Source organism: Monodon monoceros, unplaced genomic scaffold (genome assembly GCF_005190385.1).
Source record: "Monodon monoceros isolate NGI ecotype Baffin Bay Population unplaced genomic scaffold, NGI_Narwhal_1 Super_Scaffold_2, whole genome shotgun sequence".
In the NCBI taxonomy this organism is placed as follows: Eukaryota; Metazoa; Chordata; class Mammalia; order Artiodactyla; family Monodontidae; genus Monodon; species Monodon monoceros.
The window spans coordinates 68,031,463-68,052,848 of record NW_021703776.1 but is presented as its reverse complement, the minus strand read 5'-3'; the positions used below and the strand labels follow the sequence as shown (position 1 = coordinate 68,052,848).

General features: G+C 38.5%; 1 protein-coding gene across 1 annotated transcript in view; it reads left to right on the top strand.

Moving 5' to 3' along the window:
* DOCK4 (dedicator of cytokinesis 4) overlaps positions 1-21,386 on the top strand; it is a 480,919-nt gene that overhangs the window by 337,820 nt on the left and 121,713 nt on the right. The window contains exons 17-23 of the mRNA XM_029233259.1: positions 680-836; positions 6,134-6,231; positions 6,342-6,425; positions 6,606-6,706; positions 8,771-8,852; positions 9,888-10,058; positions 20,377-20,569. Of these exons, the coding sequence (XP_029089092.1) occupies positions 680-836; positions 6,134-6,231; positions 6,342-6,425; positions 6,606-6,706; positions 8,771-8,852; positions 9,888-10,058; positions 20,377-20,569 (886 nt within the window). The remainder of the gene's footprint in view (positions 1-679; positions 837-6,133; positions 6,232-6,341; positions 6,426-6,605; positions 6,707-8,770; positions 8,853-9,887; positions 10,059-20,376; positions 20,570-21,386) is intronic.

The following is a 21,386-nucleotide window of genomic DNA, read 5'->3' as shown; positions in this document are numbered from 1 at the left end:
TGGCATCATATGAATGTTCATTTCCTCATCAACGGTTTTCCTGCTGGTTTTAGCACTTAGCGACAATCATTGACTAAAATAAGAATTACACTAGGAATGTGAAACTGTATTTCTTAAAACCTGTAATTCCTTTTACATTTGTTGGCTGGCATTTTCTGTAGAGACTTCTCAACATAGTGGAGCTATTAGATTATCCTGAAATACAGAGTCCTTTAATTGCCAGTTTTCAAAGTAAGGAGTTGTTTAATATCCGCCTCAGAGGAGATGTGGGAAGAATGTAAGCACTTCTTTTAAATGCGATGGTCACTGCAGTATGATTTCTTGAGCACTTCCAATGTTTCAGGCTCTATGATAAAGGCCTTATGTAATCTAATTCTCATGACGGCACAATGAGGTTATAGAGAAAGAAAATGGAAATCACGAGGTTAAACAACTTGATACAGTTACTTGTGTGGGAAGTAACAGAGATAGGATTCAAACCCAAATGGGTCTGAGTCCAAAATCCGTGCGTAATTCCTCTTAGACATTTTTGTTGCATTTTACTTAAAAGCCAAATTCTATTTGTAATAATATTTGGAATATTTCCCAGTTCATAAACACTAGAGATGGATATCATGCTTAATAATCCTCATGAGGTCTCTTCTCTCCCCTATCCCATTTTTAAAAATATTTTTTGCAGTGTGAAGAAAACACAAATCTTCAGGATACTACCCGCTACCTCAAACTTCCTTTTTCCAAGGGCATTCTCCTTGGGAATAATAATCAAGCCATGAAGGCCACGAAGGAGTCTTTTTGGATAACATCTTTTCTCTGTTCCACAAAACTCACACAAAACGGTAATGTATAATACTGTTTTATTTGAAAGCCCTTGTATTTAAGTAGTCATGTGAATTTTGATAGGATATTCAATAAACATCAATGTTATGTATAATAACTTTGCACTAGAAAAAATGTTGATCTTTCTGTTTGTGATTTCCAATAATATGAAAACAATTGTGACCCAATGATCTCTTAAATGCATGTAGTTTAAGGACTATAGAATTATCCCAGTATTGGAACCCAAGTACACAACTCTTCAAAATAAACCGTCAAACCCAGCTGCTTTAAAAAAAAAAAAAAAAGACCAGGATTACCACCACCTTAATTTCTCTTGCTTTATAGCTCCATATACAGTGCTAATTGCAGACTTCAGAGTGAAGGCTGGTTTTTGTTTAATTAGATGGATATTGCTTTTCTGTTCTAGCATTACTTTTTATGTCAGTGATTGTTTAGCAAGTTATGATTAATAAAGCAAGCTCTTCTCCTTGGCAAACTGTCGTGAAAACATTGTCTATAATGAAGGAAGCAAATTAAACATTTTTGAGTTCTTCATGGTTGCCATGTCAGCCTTCTGGAAAGCATCCTGAATGCCATATTAATAAAATCAGATTCATTATGTTGAAGAGAATCACTTCATAATAAGGCACAGCTCTTCCTTGACTTAGGATTGGGTTACATCCCGATAAACCCATGGTAACTTGAATAAGGTAAGTAGAATATGCATTTATTACACCTAACCTACAAAACATCATAGCTTAGCCTAGCCTACATTAAACATGCCCAGAACACTTACATTAGCTTGCAACTGGGCAAAATTATCTAACACAAAGCCTATTTTATAATAGTGTTGGATATCTCATGTAATTTATTGGATACTGTACTGAAAGTGAAAAACAGAATGGTTGTATAGGTACAGAGTGGTTGTAACTGGTGTTGGTTGTTTACCTTCGAGATCACATGGCTGTCTGGGAGCTGGGGCTCAATGCCCAGCATCGCAAGAGGGTACTGTACCTGTGTTAGCACGTGGCTAACCCAGGAAAAGAGCAAAACTCAGAATTCGAAGTATGGTTTCTAAATGATTTCATATCACTTTCACACCCACGTAAAGTCAAAAAATCTTAAGTCAAACCATCCTAAGTCAGGGCCCTGTGTTGTGAGTCAGAAAATGCTCCTCTGCTTAAACTTTTGTAGGTGTTATTAATTCTTTGTTCTGTGTCACATAGTAAGAAATATATTTCTTTTCTTAGAACATGGGAAGAGAAAAGAAGCAAACTGCGGCATTGTTATAATGACCACTTTTAAGATACCGCTCTATTTGTCATGCATTGCTACAGTATTTATGTAGAAGTTGGCAAATGGCAAATGATTCTTTCACATTTATCTTGGCTTTTGTTTCTCCCCTTCCAAAATTATTTTTGGGAAATATTTTTAAAAATCAACTACGTAATTCATTTTTAGTAAATCTGACTGAAAGTAGCTATTGCCAAGTTATGTCATTATACCAGACTTTATCAGTATTCAGTGGTTAATGATTTTACTTAAATAAAACCTTCATTGACAGATCTCTATAATGACTATAAAGCATTTACCTCAGGCATTTTTTGTGGGAACAGTCTAACCCCATGGAGGTTATGAAGATAATAAAATCAACATGTTAGTGACTCCCTTCGGTGGAATTTTTATTCATCCCATGTGGATTAGTTGTGTGTCTGTTATAGAGTCTAAGTTCACATTTAATTGATTGTCTCCATTAGACTATTTCAGCTTGTATTAGTTATCTGTTGCTGCTGTAGTGATTACTGTAAACTTACTGGCTTAAAGCAACAATAATTTATTATCTTACAATTTTGGAGGTCAAAAGTCTGCAGTCAGTTTCATGGGGCCTAAATCAAGGTGTCGGCAGGGCCACATTCCCTCTGAAATCTCTTGGAGAGAATCCTTTTACTTACCTTTTCTAGTTTCTAGGAACCACCTGTATTCCTTGGCTCCTGGCCCCTTTCTCCATCTTCAAAACCAGCAGCATAGCATCTTCAAATCTCTCTGACTCTAACCGTCTTCCATCTTTTAGGAACCCCTGTGATTAGAGTGGGCCCACCAAATCATCCAGGATAATACCCCTATTTAAAAGATCTTTGGGCTTCCCTGGTGGCGCAGTGGTTGAGAGTCCGCCTGCCAATGCAGGGGACACAGGTTTGTGCCCCGGTCCGGGAAGATCCCACATGCTGCAGAGCCGCTAGGCCCATGAGCCATGGCCACTGAGCCTGCACGGCCGGAGCCTGTGCTCCGCAACGGGAGAGGCCGCAACAGTGAGAGGCCCACGTACCGGGAAAAAAAAAAAAGATCTTTAACTTAATCACACCTGTAAAATCTCTTTTGCCATGCCAAGATAAACATATTCACAGGTTCCAGGGATTAGAATACGGACACCTTTGGGGACCATTATTCTGCCAATGACACAAATCTAACAATAGATTATCCGCCGTCAAAATATTAGGCCCTGCATCCTTCACTTTTTCTAGTTCTAGGGTTTAGGATATTAGAATTGTGAACATAAGACAGAGGGAACAAAATCCTGATAATTAGAAGCTGCTACTTTGTAAAAGCAGAGAACATTTTCAGGTAAGTAAACTATTCATGAAACCATTATATTAAACATCTCACTATATGGAAGGCAATGCTTGACTCATTGTTGAAGACTAATAAGTGCTTAATTATCATTTTGACATTGATTAACCTTGTCAGTGTAAGACAGCTCAAAATGAAGCAGGAAATGAATAGTGTTTTTCAGACATGGGAAGGAGGAAGGAAGTTAGTTGAGCTTTCTGAAATTTACATGCTAGACACATGTCTCTGTGTAGAAGTAATCCAGTTCCAAATTGGAATTAAATTGCTTTGTATTCATTTTACTTGACTTGGAAAGTTTACAGATCCCATTACCATTACAATTGGGCATTTAGTAAGTGATGTGGTCTCTAGGAACAGTTTCCTAGAGCAGATTTGCATTTCAGGGTTTCTAAAGTGTGTCTGCACACTCTCTGTGTTCCAATGTCATTCTTAGATAGCATACCGAGGCCAGAGCACTCAGCTAGATGTCTGTGATTGCCAAATCAAGTAGATATTTTAAGCTTCTTAAAAGTGGGGATCAGAAAAGGAATTACTTTACTTGTTTGTCAGCTTCCTTGGACTGTTAAACACAACTGTTTAAAAAGTTATGAGAAAATAAAAACAGTGCTTAAATTAAGTCTAACATTTGTGCAGGTACTGACTCCCTACGTCCCTTTCCTACCCCCAGTGATGGGTGGTTTAGTCAGTCTCTTCCTGAGATTGTGATTAAAAAAAAACAAAAGTAGGGATCATGCCATCTACCTATTTTATAGCTCTTGGTAGATTAGTCATACAGTCAGTATACACGTAAATGATAATTGAATGGAATTTATAAAATTCACATTTTTCAGAAGTAGGTCCTAGCTCCAAATTTGCAACTAATGTATCTTCAAATGGCTAAAACAGAGACCCAAGAGATGACAATTTTGACTTGATTCTGAGTTCTTGGCATACATGAATTTTTTTTTAAGTATTTAAATTTTTTATTTTAATTCTGTAACAATGACATTTTGCTAAGGGAAAAAAAAAATGTTTCCTCACACAACAGATCTTTGTTTTGTTTTTGTTTTTGTTTTTTTCGGTACGCGGGCCTCTCACTGCTGTGGCCTCTCCCGTTGCGGAGCACAGGCTCCGGATGCGCAGGCTCAGCGGCCATGGCTCACAGACCCAGCCACTCCGTGGCATGTGGGATCTTCCCGGACCGGGGAACGAACCCGTGTGCCCTGCATCGGCAGGCGGACTCTCAACCACTGCGCCACCAGGGAAGCTCTGACCAATCATTTTTTAAAAGGTTTCAATCATACCTCCAGGGTGTCTGAGTTAGACATGAATATTTAACATTTTCAGGATTTTCTGTTATGAAAATAGTCATAAATCTCTTTTTCACTGTCAGTATTGAAAAAAATTCCCTCATTTTTCTAGTTCTGAATCTGCCTCTTCCTCTTACCCCTATTTGTTATAGGCAAATATTCTCATTTAGTACCAAATTTCTTTCTTTTAAGTTGTTTGTAAAGTTTTTCTTTTGAATCTGACTTTGGTAGAGTTTGCTTCTATTTCCTCTTGAGATTCTTATGCTTTTTTCGCATCTTTATTCACTACATCATATTTTCTTTCTCATCATAACTACTCTTCCTTGATCTCTTGGATTGTGTTTGTTTGGTTTGTTTCTTGTTTCCACATCGGTCTTTCTGTCTCTCAGCAAGTCCCATTTGGGTTTTTCTTGAAACAAGTGCTTTGAAGTAGAAAACCCCTCCTGGCTTCTCTCTTGGCCGTTCTAGTCTCTCAGCCCCACTGAGCACCAGGAGACCAGCCCTGCCAGGTTCCCCTGCCCGCGGCACATCCTGCTCGCACGTGCCTTGTCAGTTCTCACTGCTTTCATTGGCCTCCAGACACCACCGTCTCCCTGATCCCTTTGGAGACCAGTGAAGCTGGACACCATGTTCAGGACCTTCTGCCCAGGAAGGATGAGGGAAGGATTTATTCCCTCAGGAGGTGAAGAGGTTCCCTGAGGGCCCTGCTAGACTCAGGACCCACGTGTTATCAGTTCAGGGAAAGGAGGAAATTGAAGAGCTGGGCCAGAGTCTAGGATGGAAGATGATCATGGAGTCCAGGAACTGGCCCTCTCAGGTCCGAAGGCTCACTAGATGGTCTGACAATTGACTGGCTTTGTCATCACTGTGCAGGGACCTTCTAGTCATGCCAGGTTTGGGCCACATTGTCAAGAAGGCCTTCATTGCCGAGTGGAATTTGTTGCTAGGCAGAGTGCTATATGCTGGGGGCACAAATGTGAATAAAGTGGGTTCCCAGCCCTCAAGAATCTCCCACTTTAATGGGAGGAGGCAGAAAATCATTCAGCCAGTATTTACCAAGTGCCTGCTATGTGCCTGCCCTGTTCCAGATGCTGGCACTATGTTAGGGTCAAACTCGCACACTTTCTTGTTCTGCTGGAATTTACAGTCTAGTGGGGGCAAAGACAGATAGCTAGCCTGAGAACTGAACGATAAGTAGGAGTTTGTAAGTCAAGGGCATTGGGAAGGGAGAAATCATTAGAATACACTGTAATAAATGCCATTCAGAGGCCTAGTGGGAGGGCCTGGGAGCCTGCAACTTGGGTGACCAAGAGGCAATGTGTGTAAGAATTCAGCGTTTACAGTAGAACACTTCCGTGTTCTCTATCAAGGCAACTAATTTTCCTTTTCTGTTTGGAAAGGTGATATGCTTGATCTTTTGAAATGGAGAACCCACCCAGACAAGATCACAGGCTGTCTCTCTAAATTAAAGGAAATTGATGGCTCAGAGATAGTAAAGGTATATATGCTATTTTGTTATCCCTCTCTTGGAAATTGGTGGGATAAAGAATATTTAGAGGGGAAGGACAGAGGATATTTTATTTATGCTTTTACTTCTTTATCCAACAGTTTCTGCAAGATACACTGGATACCTTGTTTGGAATTTTAGATGAAAATTCCCAAAAATATGGGTCTAAAGTGTTTGATTCTTTGGTGAGTTTAAATTCACTTTAATTATATCTTAATTTTGACTTTCCTAAAGCTGTTTATAAATGTGCACATAATAGCATGAGCTTACTTGAAAAGAAACCTTCCCCCTCCCCTCTACCAAAAAAAAAATCTTGGTTTGTGTTCAGTTTTATAAAGCTCCATTTTTTTTTTTTTTTTTTTTAGGTTCACATAATAAATTTGCTGCAAGATAGCAAATTTCATCATTTTAAACCTGTAATGGACACTTATATTGAGAGTCATTTTGCTGGGGCACTTGCATACAGGTAAGGCCCTTTATCTTGTAATTGGTGTAGAAGCAGTTTCTTTTGAGCTTTTTAAAGCAGAACCAACTATACAGGAAAATTTTAAAGGGAGTGTAGGAAGAAGTGAAGCACAACCACTGAAGGGTCTCTTGAGACAGTTTCCTCCTTTCTCACACACCTTCTTTTAATGGCTGGAACTAATTTTGATTAAAAGGGGGAAAAAAGGAACTTCCTGAATTCTATCCCTGAAACCTAAAATATAAGGTATTTTCTTCTTGTCTCTGTTTCACTTGATATTCTTTAGTCTAAAATATCTGGTCATTTCACTTTGGCTGTCAAGAGCCCCATTTAATCATCACACTCCTTGATGATTCTAGATGTCTTTAAGAAAGAAATATGATGGGAAAAGAATCTTTGCCATCATACCATTTTAAAGTCATTTGTTCATTCATCTGTTAATATTTACTGAGTGCCTACTGCATACCAGGCACTGTGCTTTGTGCTGATCATATGAAGACCTGGTCCCTGGCTGCAAGCAGTTCAGTCATTGGACTCTACCCTTTGTTACCAGCTGCCATTTTAACTGCTGGTCCGTTCCTGTCAGCTCAGATAATGCAAGCAAGGCTAAAAGTGAATGAATAATGACATGCTTTAGCTGGTTCCTGCCTCCACGTGGCCCAGGTGATAGTTGCCAGAAGGTGACAATGTCCCTCTTTCTGTCCTATCATGACATCTTCCTGGTTTGGGGCCTTGCTTAAATACAGCCCTGAAATGTACCCCAAAGTTCTATCTCCCCATTACACTGTTGTCATTGCTATTCTGCCAAAGTTTTTACCTTATACTTTAAGCACCTATAGGTATGTACATGCACAATCATCTATTCTCAGAGGTGTGTTTAAAGAGCATGGAATCAGGGTTTCCCCATCTATGTATTGTATAAAAGATAGTAGGTAATCAATTAAGTGTTTGATCCCGTTCCTTTGGGTATTCCCCACCATGGCCTGGTAAGATTTACGCCTCTGGCGTTTAAATGAATGGAGTAATTTTTGCAAGACTTGACCCTCTGCCAACATGAGAGGGTGAAATGTAACAACAGGGATAGTTTTGAAATGTTGGCCCAACTTTGCCTCTTGGCCTAACAATTTGGGCTCTGGTGTGAGGTGGTCACCACCTCCAACTGAGACTATCATTGGAAGGTAGAGAAAGAGGGTGTAATTTCTAAATTTCAGGTTGGCCAGGAAGGCAGCTAATAAGTCCTAATAAGGCCTGTGGAATCGTCTTGAGCTGTGGGTGGCCAGAAACTCACCGACAGATCATCTTCAAAATAGCACTCCCAGCAGCGTCTACCTACTGGCACATCCATGGATTCTCTCCTGACAGAAAAGAGGAGCATTTTTTAAAACTGCTCTGTTTCCTAGAAACCAAGAACTGACCAGTGTTAACGGTCACACAACTGCAATCTTGAGAATTTGGGGGGGTGGAGGTTAATTCAATTTTTGTTTCTTAAAACAATGAGGCTTGGGTTTTCTGGAAATTACTAAGGCATACTTTGACAGTAAGCCTCATTCTTCCCACAGGTCAGAGAATTGGCTTGATAACTCCATGGGGGTGTGCTTTGAAATGGGGAGGTATTACCTTCATCCCTCCGCACACCCCCTTTTGCCTCCAGCCGAATATTTCATCCAACTGTTTACGTAGTCGCTGGGGAGGAAATCCCAATTAGCAGTTGTCCAAGATTGACCATGACAGTCATATTCAGGCACTCCCTTGGCCAGAGTCCTTTTCTCAGATATTTGTGTTCACCCATTGGAAGCACTGCCAGAAACAGCAGGGCCGATGGAATATGTCCAGATTGAAAGGAATCTCGCTGGGAGGAAGTGTTGTTTCTCTCTTCAGCTTCAAAAAAGGGGTAGTGATGTTGATAGGCAGACTTTGTAAAATTATTATGTTATGGCAGTTTGACAGAAAAATGTGAGAACTGTTGGGAAATGAAGCCTCCTCATGATAAACATAAGCATTTGATTTGTTGGCATTTAATTGAGAATGAGAGCAATTCTACCTTCTGCATGTCTCCTTGTATTTTAGAGATCTCATCAAAGTGCTCAAGTGGTATGTGGACAGGATCACAGAAGCGGAGAGACAAGAGCACATCCAGGAGGTGTTGAAGGTAATGACACGCTGTCAAAAACAGATCACCGTCTAACAGTGCTGTTGTGTGGTGATGCCTAAACGAATTGGTTTCCTCTACACAGACAGTAACTGGTGATGATGTATTACTGACATTCCAATTCAAGGATCTTAATCAGTTTATGGCTACTCCAGAGCTGATGAAATTTGAAAGGGACTTTGCCAAGCTTGCCCACTGGAACCTGCCTGGCATTGAATCCTTACTCCTCTGGGCTCTGAACACTTGAAGTCTAGGATTGGCAGGAGGAAGGGTTGAAAAGAAGACTGCAGATGGGCAGTTAAGCTTAGAAGTTCCTGGCTCTTGCTTCCACCACCCTGACAGAGACCATCTGAGGGCCATTTGTCCTAAGAGAGGATAATAGGATGGCTTAGCAGGGATCACAGTGAGGAAACCTGAGGTTTTACTGGCTATCATGGTTTAACACTGCCCATATCTCTGGGCCCTATGTGCTCAGTATATATGGAGATGTTGATACCTTACCTGCAAACATGTTTGTAAAGAATATAGATTCTTAAAAGGATTGTCCATAACAGCTCTGGCAGTCTTTTGATTTCTGTAATTGAGTATACCCTATTTGATGTTAGTAGATAAAAGTAAACAGGTGTACATTTTAAAAAACAAGCACTTTACTCATTATAAATTTGTCATTTTGGACCAATTGAAGGTAAAATGCAAGTGGCAAGAGTACCTACCAGCAAAGCAAAATAATTTTTGAAAAACAGATTTGTTGATTAAATTTAAAAAATCATCTGAGGGTCAGAAACATTTAATGTTCATACCTCTCAAGAATTACGTAGAATTTAAAAATTATCTATACGTTTTCTCTCATTAGGCATCAGAGAAAAATGGCTCTTTCCCTACAAGTAAATACTGTTCAAAAATCTCACAGGGCCTTAGTATTTAAGTCAATATTTTAAAAGTCTAATGTTGTGCTATGGTTTTTGTGCTGTGTCATTGTCAAATAAATACCTTTGGTTTCCTTTGAAACTAATGTTTTAAAACTTTTGTTTTAAGGCCCAAGAATATATTTTTAAGTATATCGTTCAGTCTCGAAGGCTGTTTTCCCTCGCCACCGGCGGACAGAATGAGGAAGAATTTCGCCGCTGCATTCAGGAGCTCCTCATGTCAGTCCGTTTTTTTCTTTCACAAGAAAGCAAAGGGTCTGGAGCATTATCTCAATCACAGGTAATTTTTTTTTTCATCTCTGCTGAATAGAGGAAAAATGAGTCCAATTTATTTATTTTTACACAACCGCATAAGTGAATATTTTCTCCATCAGCAACCTGTAGCTCCAACTTATATTTGTAGCTTAACTGAGACTTTTAAAAAGTCCCTCAGCTTCCGAACGCCAGCAGAGCAGAAGTTAGGTTGTCTTTCCTCGGACTGTTCTCGCTCTGAATGGAGAGCCTGTTGGTTTGCACCAGCCTCCATTCCAGTTTCTAGAACACATACTGATAGAGACACCCTGTCAGCGTCAGCCAAGGAGAAGGAATTTCGCTCTAGCCAATCTGCTGCAGTTGTTTTCCCCAGGCCTTGTGCTGCTTCTTTTTTTAGTTCCCCAACCAGGGGTGGAACCCGAGCCCCGGCAGTGAGAGCGCCAAGTCCTAACCACTGGACCACCAGAGAACTCCCTTGTGCTGCATTTTAATCTGTGGACTTGAGACTCATTATATTGGTCTCAGCTAAATTGCATGTTGTTTTGTCTTATTTAACTTGACGCTAATCGTCCTGGAACTGATCTGCTATGACCAGTGCTGAGCGGTTGCTGCCAAATTCTATGACCAGGAGCAGCTGCCCATGTTTTGTTTAAGAACAGGATCTATACACTTTCCAAATAGCGTGGCCTTGAACATGTGCCGAGAGATAATTCTGAATATCTTTCTCTACACTTTCTTAATCCTTATTGTACATGTTTAATTCTAATAACTTGGTTTAATAACTTGTCAGATGGAGAAGCAACCTCTTTACTACCATCCCCTGGAGACTTGAGACTTATAATCACTGAGAGTTGGGAAATAAAATGGGAGATTAGGAGACAAAACTAGATCCCTAAGAGTATTGTTGTAATTTGGTGTCATTTGACATTTGGAAGGCGTTATATATAATGGCAAAACACTAGAAATGTACCAGCCCCCCCCCCCCAATAATAGAGCCATGTTTTTCTGACTGTTTGGGGGCTATTCTTGTTACTTTCTTCTTTGCAGAGGTGGACTCGTCTTCCATATGGTTAAGGATACAGGCTCTTTTAATGTCATTTTGGCTTCTCTTGTCAACGGTACAATCACTGCACATTAGGAAACTTGCCAGAAGCCTCAGTGTCAAGTTGCCCACTAACCAGACCCTACTTATCAGCCATTGATATTTGGGATATCATATATCCCTTTAGATGAAAGTTCTCAGAAGTTCACTACTTTTACAAAAGCTATTGAAAAGTTGAGTTTTCATTTTGAGATTTTTCTGAAACAAAACAAAACAAAACAAGCCTTTATCAGTTACAGGGATAAAACTTACTTAATCCATAACTGAAAAATATTCTCTTACTCTTAAGAGTAACTTTAAGTCATGGTTTCTTAATGAGATGCCTTTGTAGGGACTCAAGAGATTTTTCTCTTCTTTAAAGTTGGAGAAATATTCTTTTACCTTAGTTGTGTTTCCACCAAACCCTAGCAGTCACCCTGAGATGATTTCAGCTGCTGAGGTACAACCACAATATAGAGCAGCCTCCTTTTCTTTGTTTAACATACTGAACTCCAACTGCTCTTGATTCTCTAAGTTCTATCCCTCCATCAAGATAGTAAAACAACTTTAGCACCTTCAAAGAATCATATTTGATTCTTCTTTTTTGGCCCTTAGCTTTTTATCAAGAGATGATATATAAAATGTATAATAGTTTCTAAATATCTTCATAAACTCTACTGAAGTCATTCTCTATTATTTTATGCAGTATCCTATACTTGAAAATTTTGAAATGATAATTTTATTTAGTTTAATGCTAAGAGAAAATTTATACAAAATAATGAAGCAGTTAGTTTTCTTCATTAAGCAATGAGGACTTTGTTCCTTTATGTTTTGGGAGAATGCTAAACACTTCTTCCCATTCCAAGTCCCCCTTTGACCCCACACTTTCTTAGCTCTCTCTTCCAAGAAGGAAGGTGTCACTAATCTGATTGATCCAACAGTTCGGTTTCTGTTGCTGCATAACAAATGACCACCGTGGCTTTAGATAACACCCATTTATTAGCTCATGTTCTGTAGGTTGGAAGGCTTGGTCAGGTCTTGGTCCTACAGCCAAAATCAAGGTGTTGGCTTTGATGGCTTATCTGGAGGCTCTGGGGAGGAATTCACTTTCTAGATCTTTCAGGCTTTTGACAGGCATCAGTTTCCTTGTGAGTGAGATTTCCATTTCCATGCTGGCTGTCACCCAGGGGTGGGAGGAGGATCTGGGTGCTCTCAGCTCCTAGAGGCCACTTGCATTCCTTGGTGTGTGGCCCCTCCATCCTCGAAGCCAGGCACAGTTTGTCAAATCCTTCTCATGCTTCAAATCTCTGAGTTCCCCCACCATGAGCCAGAGAAAACTTCTGCATGGGAACAGCATCAGGGGACAAAGTTCATGGAGATCATCTTAGAACTCTGCCTACCATGTCCAGAGCCAAGGTTACCCACTGGTCCTTAAAGATTCTTGCCTGAAAGACAAAAACCCAGTATCCTTGCTCCATTTTGCCTTTTTTCCATGTGAGCTACAACTCAGAGCAAATTCCGTCTCCTGGAGGTAGAATAGCCGTCCCAGCCATCCTTCAGGTTGGATCAATGGATGGCTGCTCTGTAGATCTGGCCATCCTGGTACTAGGACGTTCATTTAGTACTCCTGGCCTAAGCCCAGCCTGTTAATGACTCTGTACTTAGGAACCCTGCCCTGGGCAGGACTGAAGGCTTAGTCAGCTATATACAGTGGATCTTGGTTTCCCATTCCAAGGACAGGTCTCTACCTTGGAAACCCCAAGAAAAGAGGAATGGCAGAAGGAGTTGAGGCCCAAGACCCTGCCCCAAGTTCCTATTAATTATCTTTCTCTATTTGCCTTGGCTACCAAGAAGGTCAAAACAAAATCATGTTTTTATTTTTATTTTCAGTAAAAATCTTTAGCTTAGATAGCTATTACAGCTGTCTTTCTGCCCTCATCACAACGTCCTTGTTCCTTTATCCTTTTTAATAATTGTATCTTACACTGCAAGCACATTCAAATACCTTTTTGAAATAAAGAGGTATAAATAAAGAATTGATGGATAAATTAAGGGATTCCTGAGCAAAGTCAGCTTAGGTGACTTTAGTGACCAGAAAGCTGGGCTCATTTTATTTTAATTTTTTTTACATTTCATCTGTATGACTCAGCTCTTTGCAGAGTGAAATGAAGGCTATATAAATATAGTCTTTACCAGGGAATATCAGGTTATTAATTTTAAGTACATTCAAGAAAATCTACAATTTTTAAGAGTCAAGGGGAAAACATAGCTGTTGACCCCAGCGCCTTAAGCATTCTGATGGTTCTGGCATCAAAAACAGGTCTTGGCTCTTCTACGATTTCTGCTGCTGCTATACAGGTAAATACCGAACTCCATGACTTTGAATTTAATTCTGTGTTTGAATCGTCAGCACTTGTAGACTTGACCTACCTTCCCCTGGTGTCAGATCTCAATGGTAAACCCACCAGCCCTTGAATCTCATATTACAAAATGTGCCTCTTCCTTCACCAGGTGTTTGAGGCTGATCGACTTTTCCTTCCACTGCCCTCCTTTTGTGGAATTTTAAAAGGCTGAGTTTGTTTCGATGTACAATCCTAGCCCAGTTTTTTTTTTTTTTTAATTTTTTTTTCAGAGACTTAATCATTGCTTTATTTGACTATTCTGAATTCCTGGTACATCACAAATGCAATGAATTTGTTTAAAAATTGATTATTCAATATTTTTAAAATATTTGTGATATAAAGTGGGGCTAAGTGTATTTTATTTTGTTTTCTTTATCTTTTTAACATCTTTACTGGAGTATAATTGCTTTACATTGTTGTGTGAATTGCTGCTGTATAACAAAGTAAATCAGCTATATGTGTACATATATCCCCATATCCCCTCCCTCTTTCATCTCCCTCCCACCCTCCCTATCCCACCCCTCTAGGTGGTCACAAAGCACCAGGCTGATCTCCCTGTGCTATGCGGCTGCTTCCCATTAGCCATATATTTTACATTTGGTAGTGTATATATGTCCATGCCACTCTCTCACTTCATCCCAGCTTACCCTTCCCTCTCCCCGTGTCCACAAGTCCATTCTCTACATCTGCATCTTTATTCCTGTCCTGCCCCTAGGTTCTTCAGAACCATTTTTTTCCTTTAGATTCCATATATATGTGTTAGCATACAGTATTTGTTTTTCTCTTCCTGATTTACTTCACTCTTTGACAGACTCTAGGTTCATCCACCTAACTACAAATAACTCAATTTCATTTCTTTTTATGGCTGAGTAATATTCCATTGTATATATGTGCCACATCTTCTTTATCCATTCATCTGTCAATGGACACTTAGGTTGCTTCCATGTCCTGGCTATTGTAAATAATGCTGAAATGAACATTGGGGTACATGACTCTTTTTGAATTATGGTTTTCTCAGGGTATATGCCCAGTAGTGAGATTGCTGGGTCATATGGTAGTTCTATTTTTAGTTTTTTAAGGAACCTCCATACTGTTCTCCATAGTGCTTGTATCAATTTACATTCCCACCAACAGAGCAAGAGGGTTCCCTTTTCTCCACACCCTCTCCAGCATTTATTGTTTGTAGCTTTTTGATGATGGGCATTCTGACTGGTGTGAGGTGATACCTCATTGTAGTTTTGATTTGCATTTCTCTAATGATTAGTAATGTTGAGCATACTTTCACGTGTTTGTTGGCAATCTGTATGTCTTCTTTGGAGAAATGTCTATTTAGGTCGTCTGCCCATTTTTGGATTGGGTTGTTTGTTTTTTTGTTATTGAGCTGCATGAGCTGCTTGTATATTTTGGAGATTAATCTTTTGTCAGCTGCCTCGTTTGCAAATAGTTTCTCCCATTCTAAGGGTGGTCTTTTCATCTTGTTTATGATTTCCATTGCTGTGCAAAAGCTTTTAACTTTCAGTAGGTCCCATTTGTTTATTTTTGTTTTTATTTCCATTTCTCTAGGAGGTGGGCCAAAAAAGATCTTGCTGTGATATATGTCATAGAGTGTTCTGCCTATATTTTCCTCTAAGAATTTTATATATAGTGTCTGACCTTACATTTAGGTCTTTAATCCATTTTGAGTTTATTACTGTATATGGTGTTAGGGAGTGTTCTAATGTCATTCTTTTACATGTAGCTGTCCAGTTTTCCCAACACCATTTATTGAAGAGGCTGTCTTTTCTCCATTGTGTATTCTTGCTTCCTTTATCAAAGATAAGGTGACTATATGTGCGTGGGTTTATCTCTGGTCTTTCTATCTTGTTCCATTGATCTATATTGCTGTTTTTGTGCAACTACTATATGTCTTGATTACTGTAGCTTTGGAGTATAGTCTGAAGTCAGGGATCCTGATTCCTCCAGCTCCATTTTTCTTTCTCAAGATCGCTTTGGCTATTTGGGGTCTTTTGTGTTTCCATACAAATTGTGAAGTTTTTTGTTCTAGTTCTGTGAAAAATGCCATCGGTAGTTTAATAGGGATTGCATTGAATCTGTAGATTGCTTTGGGTAGTATAGTTATTTTCACAATGTTGATTCTTCCAATCCAAGAACATGGTATATCTCTCCATCTGTTTGTATCATCTTTAATTTCTTTGATCAGTGTCTTATAGTTTTCTGCATACAGGTCTTTTGTCTCCTTAAGTAGGTTTAATCCTAGGTATTTTATTCATTTGTTGCAGTGGTAAATGGGAGTGTTTCCTTAATTTCTCTTTCAGATTTTTCATCATTAGTGTATAGGAGTGCAAGAGATTGCTGTGCATTTATTTTGTATCCTCCTACTTTACCAAATTCATTGATTAGCTCTAGTAGTTTTCTGATAGCATCTTTGGGATTCTCTATGTATAGTATCATGTCATCTGCAAACAGTGACAGTTTTACATCTTCTTTTCCGATTTGGATTCCTTTTGTTTCTTTTCTTCTCTGATTGCTGTGGTTAAAACTTCCAAAACTATGTTGAATAATAGTGGTGAGAGTCAGCAACCTTGTCTTGTTCCTGATAGTGGAAATGCTTTCAGTTTTTCACCATTGAGAATGATGTTGGCTGTGGGTTTGTCATATATGACCTTTATTTTGTTGAGATAAGTTCCTTCTATGCCTACTTTCTGGAGAGTTTTTATCATACGTGGGTGTTGAATTTTGTCGAAAGCTTTCTCTGCATCTATTGAGATGATCATATGGTTTTTCTCCTTCAATTTGTTAATATGGTTTATCACATTGATAGATTTGCGTATATTGAAGAATCCTTGCATTCCTGGGATAAACCCCACTTGGTCATGGTGTATGATTCTTTTAATGTGCTGCTGGATTCTGTTTGCTAGTATTTTGTTGAGAATTCTTGCATCTCTGTTCATCAATGATATTGGCCTGTAGTTTTCTTTTTTTGTGACATCTTTGTCTGGTTTTGGTATCAGGGTGATGGTGGCCTCATGGAATGAGTTTGGGAGTATTCCTCCCTCTGCTATATTTTGGAAGAGTTTGAGAAGGATAGGTTTTATCTCTTCTCTAAATGTTGATTAGAATTCTCCTGTGAATCCATCAGGTCCGGGCCTTTTGTTTGTTGGAAGATTTTTTATCACAGTTTCAGTTTCAGTGTTTGTGATTGGTCTGTTTATATTTTCTACTTCTTCCTGGTTCAGTCTCCGAAGGTTGTGCTTTTCTAAGAATTTGTCCATTTCTTCCAGGTTGTCCATTTTATTGGCATATAGTTGCTTGTAGTAATCTTTCATGATCCTTTGTATTTCTGCAGTGTCAGTTGTTACTTCTGCTTTTTCATTTCTAATTCTGTTGATTTGAGTCTTCTCCCTTTTTTCTTCATGGGTCTGACTAATGGTTTAGCAATGTCGTTTATCTTCTCAAAGAACCAGCTTTAATTTTATTGATCTTTGCTCATGTTTCCTTCATTTCTTTTCCATTTATTTCTGATCTCATCTTTATGATGTCTTTCCTTCTGCTAACTTTGGGTTTTTTTGTTCTTCTTTTTCTAATTGCTTTAGGTGTAAGGTTAGGTTATTTATTTGAGATGTTTCTTGAGGTAGGATTGTATCACTATAAACTTCCCTCTTAGAACTGCTTTTGCTGCATCCCATATGTTTTGGGCTGTTGTGTTTTCATTGTCATTTGTTTCTAGGTATTTTTAAATTTCTTCTTTTGTTTCTTCAGTGATCTCTTGGTTATTTAGTAGTGTATTGTTTAGCCTCCATCTGTTTGTATCCTCTACAGTTTTTTTTCCTGTAATTGATATCTGGTCTCATAGCACTGTGATCAGAAAAGATACTTGATATGATTTCAATTTTCTTAAATTTACCAAGGCTTGATTTGTGACCCAAGCTATGATCTATCCTGGAGAATGTTCCATGAACACTTGAGAAGAAAGTGTATTCTGTTGTTTTTGGACGGAATGTCCTATATATATCAATTAAATCCATCTTGTTTAATGTATCATTTAAAGCTTGTGTTTCCTTCTTTATTTTCATTTTGGTTGATCTGTCCATTGGTGGAAGTGGGGTGTTAAAGTCCTGTACTATTATTGTGTTACTTTCGATTTCCCCTTTTATGACTGTTAGCATTTGCCTTATGTATTGAGGTGCTCCTATGTTGGATACATAAATATTTACAATTGTTATATCTTCTTCTTGGATTGATTCTATTTTAAAGTCGATTTGTCTGATATGAGAATTGCTACTCCAGGTTTCTTTTGATTTCCATTTGCACGGAATATCTTTTTCCATCCCCTCACTTTCAGTCTGTATGTATCCCTAGGACTGAAGTGGGTATCTTATAGACAGCATATGTACAGGTCTTGTTTTTGTATCCATTCAGCCAGTAGATGCCTTTTTGTTGGAGCATTTAATCCATTTACATTTAATGTAGTTATCGATATGTATGTTCCTATTACCATTTTTGTAATTGTTTTGGGTTTGTTATTATAGGTCTTTTCCTTCTCTTGTGTTTCCTGCCTAGAGAAGTTCCTTTAACATTTGTTGTAAAGCTGGTTTGGTGGTGCTGAATTCTCTTAGCTTTTGCTTGTCTGTAAAGATTTTAATTTCTCTGTTGAATCTGAATGAGATCCTTGCTGGGTAGAGTAATCTTGTTGTAGGTTTTTCCCTTTCATCACTTTAAATATGCCCTGCCACTCCCTTCTGGCATGCAGAGTTTCTGCTGAAAGATCAGCTGTTAACATTATGGGGATTCCCTTGTGTGTTATTTGTTGTTTTTCCCTTGCTGCTTTCAATATTTTTTCTTTGTATTTAATTTTTGATAGTTTGATTAGTATGTGTCTTGGTGTGTTTCTCCTTGGATTTATCCTGTATGGGACTCTGTACTTCCTGGACTTGATTGACTATTTCCTTTCCCATATTAGGGAAGTTTTCAACTATAATCTCTTCAAATATTTTCTCAGTCCCTTTCTTTTTCTCTTCTTCTTCTGGGACCCCTATAATTCGAATGTTGGTATGTTTAATGTTGTCCCAGAGGTCTCTGAGACTGTCCTCAATTCTTTTCATTCTTTTTTCTTTATTCTGCTCTGTGGTAGTTATTCCCAGTATTTAATCTTCCAGGTCACTTATCCATTCTTCTTCCTCAGTTTTTCTGCTATTGATTCCTTCTAGAGAATTTTTAATTTCATTTCCTTTGTTGTTTATCATTGTTTGTTTGCTGTTTAATTCTTCCAGGTCCTTGTTAAATATTTCTTGTATTTTCTCCATTCTATTTCCAAGATTCTGGATTATCTTTACTATCATTACTCTGAATTCTTTTTTAGGTAGACTGCCTATTTCCTCTTCATTTGTTTTGTCTGGTGGGTTTTTACCTTCCTCCTTCATCTGCTGTGGTTTTCTCTGTCTTCTCATTTTGCTTAACTTACTGTGTTTGGGGTCTCCTTTTCGCAGGCTTCAAGTTCATAGTTCCCGTTGTTTTTGGTGTCTGCCCTCAGTAGATAAGGTTGGTTCAATGGGTTGTGTAGGCTTCCTGGTGGAAGGGACTGGTGCCTTTGTTCTGGTGGATGAGGCTGGGTCTTGTCTTTCTGGTGGGCAGGACTGCATTCGGTGATGTGTTTTGGAGTGTCTGTGAACTTATGATTTTAGGCAGCCTCTCTGCTAATGGGTGGTGTTGCGTTCCTGTCTTGCTAGTTGTTTGGCATGGGCTGTCCAGCAGTGGAGCTTGCTGGTCGTTGAGTGGAGCTGGGTCTTAGCATTGAGACAGACATCTCTGGGAGTGCTTTTGTTGATTGATATTATGTGGGGCTGGGAGATCTCTGGTGGTCCAGTGTCCTGAACTCAGCTCTTCCACCTCAGAGGCTCAGGCCTGACACCCAGCCGGAGCACCAAGACCCTGTCAGCCACACAACCAGGTTCGTGGGGAGTTTCTTGCCTTTTGGGAAGCCTGAGGTCTTCTGCCAGCATTCAGTAGGTGTTCTTTAGGAGTTGTTCCACATATAAATGTATTTTTCATGTGTTTGTGGGGAGGAAAGTGATCTCCTTGTCTTACTCCTCTTCCATCTGGAAGGTCCTCTCCTAGCCCAGTTTTTAAAGTATGCTCCTCAGGGTTTTATGTTAGCATCTTTTTTTTTCCCCTTAAAATATAATTATCAGGTTTCTTATATAAAGAATACAGACAGTTCTGGGTTTTCAGTATATCTTGAAGAAACCTAAGGAGTTGTTCTAATGATCTTGTTGTTTTGCAGGTGATGAGACTGAAACCTACAGGGTTAAAAAGATTTGTCCATGGTCACAGAGTTTATTAGAAGCCAAACTAGTCCTGCATATAATATAGGTCTTCTGATGTCCTATGTTTTTTTCTTTAATCATAAATTGAGTGCTTTAGAGAATTAATGTGTTTGGCTTCTTAAAAGTAAATGAGATTTAAATGAGCACTTCAGAAAGCTTCTCCAAAAAGAATGAAACATAAATAATTACAATCCAGGTCTTAGTTGAGCATTCTTTCCATTTGATCATGCTGCATTCTGCTGATTCTCTGGGCATATTGTCCATCATCTTGCTAATGTCAGTAGTTTTACAGAATTTCCCAGTTTTTACTATGTTGTACCTTTGCATATTTTGAAAAGTTGCTCTATTTTGGTACACTTTTTTTCTTTTCTAAATTTTGCCTTTTAACCTTTTTAGTCTTTCTAGTTTCAGTACCAGAAACATTTTACATTCATTTTTCTAGCATTCAAAAATATTTGTCACGATCTTAAACTCACTGACGTTTTATAGCTGATTTCTCAGGTCATATCTGGGAATTGATTTAAATTTCATCTCTTTTAGGCTGTGTTTCTGAGCTCCTTCCCAGCTGTGTACTCGGAGCTGTTGAAGCTCTTTGATGTCCGGGAAGTGGCCAACTTGGTACAGGACACCCTGGGCAGTCTGCCGACCATTGTGCACGTGGATGACGCCCTGCAAGCTGTTAAACTGCAGTGCATCGGCAAAACCGTGGAAAGCCAGCTGTATACAAACCCAGGTAAGGTGCTGGGTCTCTTGGATGAAACAGTGTCTCTAGAAAGCCATTATTTACATTTTGTCCTTAGAGGTCAGCAGAAGCAATTAAAAAAAGAAACTAAAAACTTTCTCAAAAGCATTATTTATTTGGATGGTAGAATAAGTTTATTAAATAGATACAAAAGTATGGCTCTTCAAACTTTATTTCTAGAAAGAATGAAAACTCTAATGATTAAATTATTAATTCTATTCATAATAAGTTGTAGTGTAGGGCATGCTTTTTTTCCTTGCTCTAGATTTTTTTTTTAACATTCAACAAAATTTAACATTTTTCTTTCAAAGATGCTTACAGAGACCTGCTATTATCTTTGTTTATTTGTCTCTTTTGTCCTTAAAAGTTTTCCATCAATTTGTGTTCTGAAACTGGGTGAAAGTTTCAGTGTATTGTCATTTTTTATTTTATCCTAATAGCAAGTGACTAATTACTAAATTGATTTTGTCATAATATCTGTTATTAAATCCCATTGCCTCTTGTTTCTTCTGGTTTTTTTTCTGAAAAAAATAATAAAATACCAGTCTCATTTTAAAGTTTAAGAAGTTTCTGTCATTATCACTGAATCAAAAACTTTTAGAAATTCTTCTGAGAATTATGTTTTCACATGAATGCAGAATGTGTGTGTAGTGCAGTATTTTTGAAATGGTGTTTGAAATATATTTAATAAACCTTTTTTACATTATTTTATTGTAAAACATTTTAAACATACAAAGAAGAACAGAGCATAATATGAGTAAATCTCAGCAATATCAGATATTTGCTCTAGGTCTTTAAAGAGATTTGT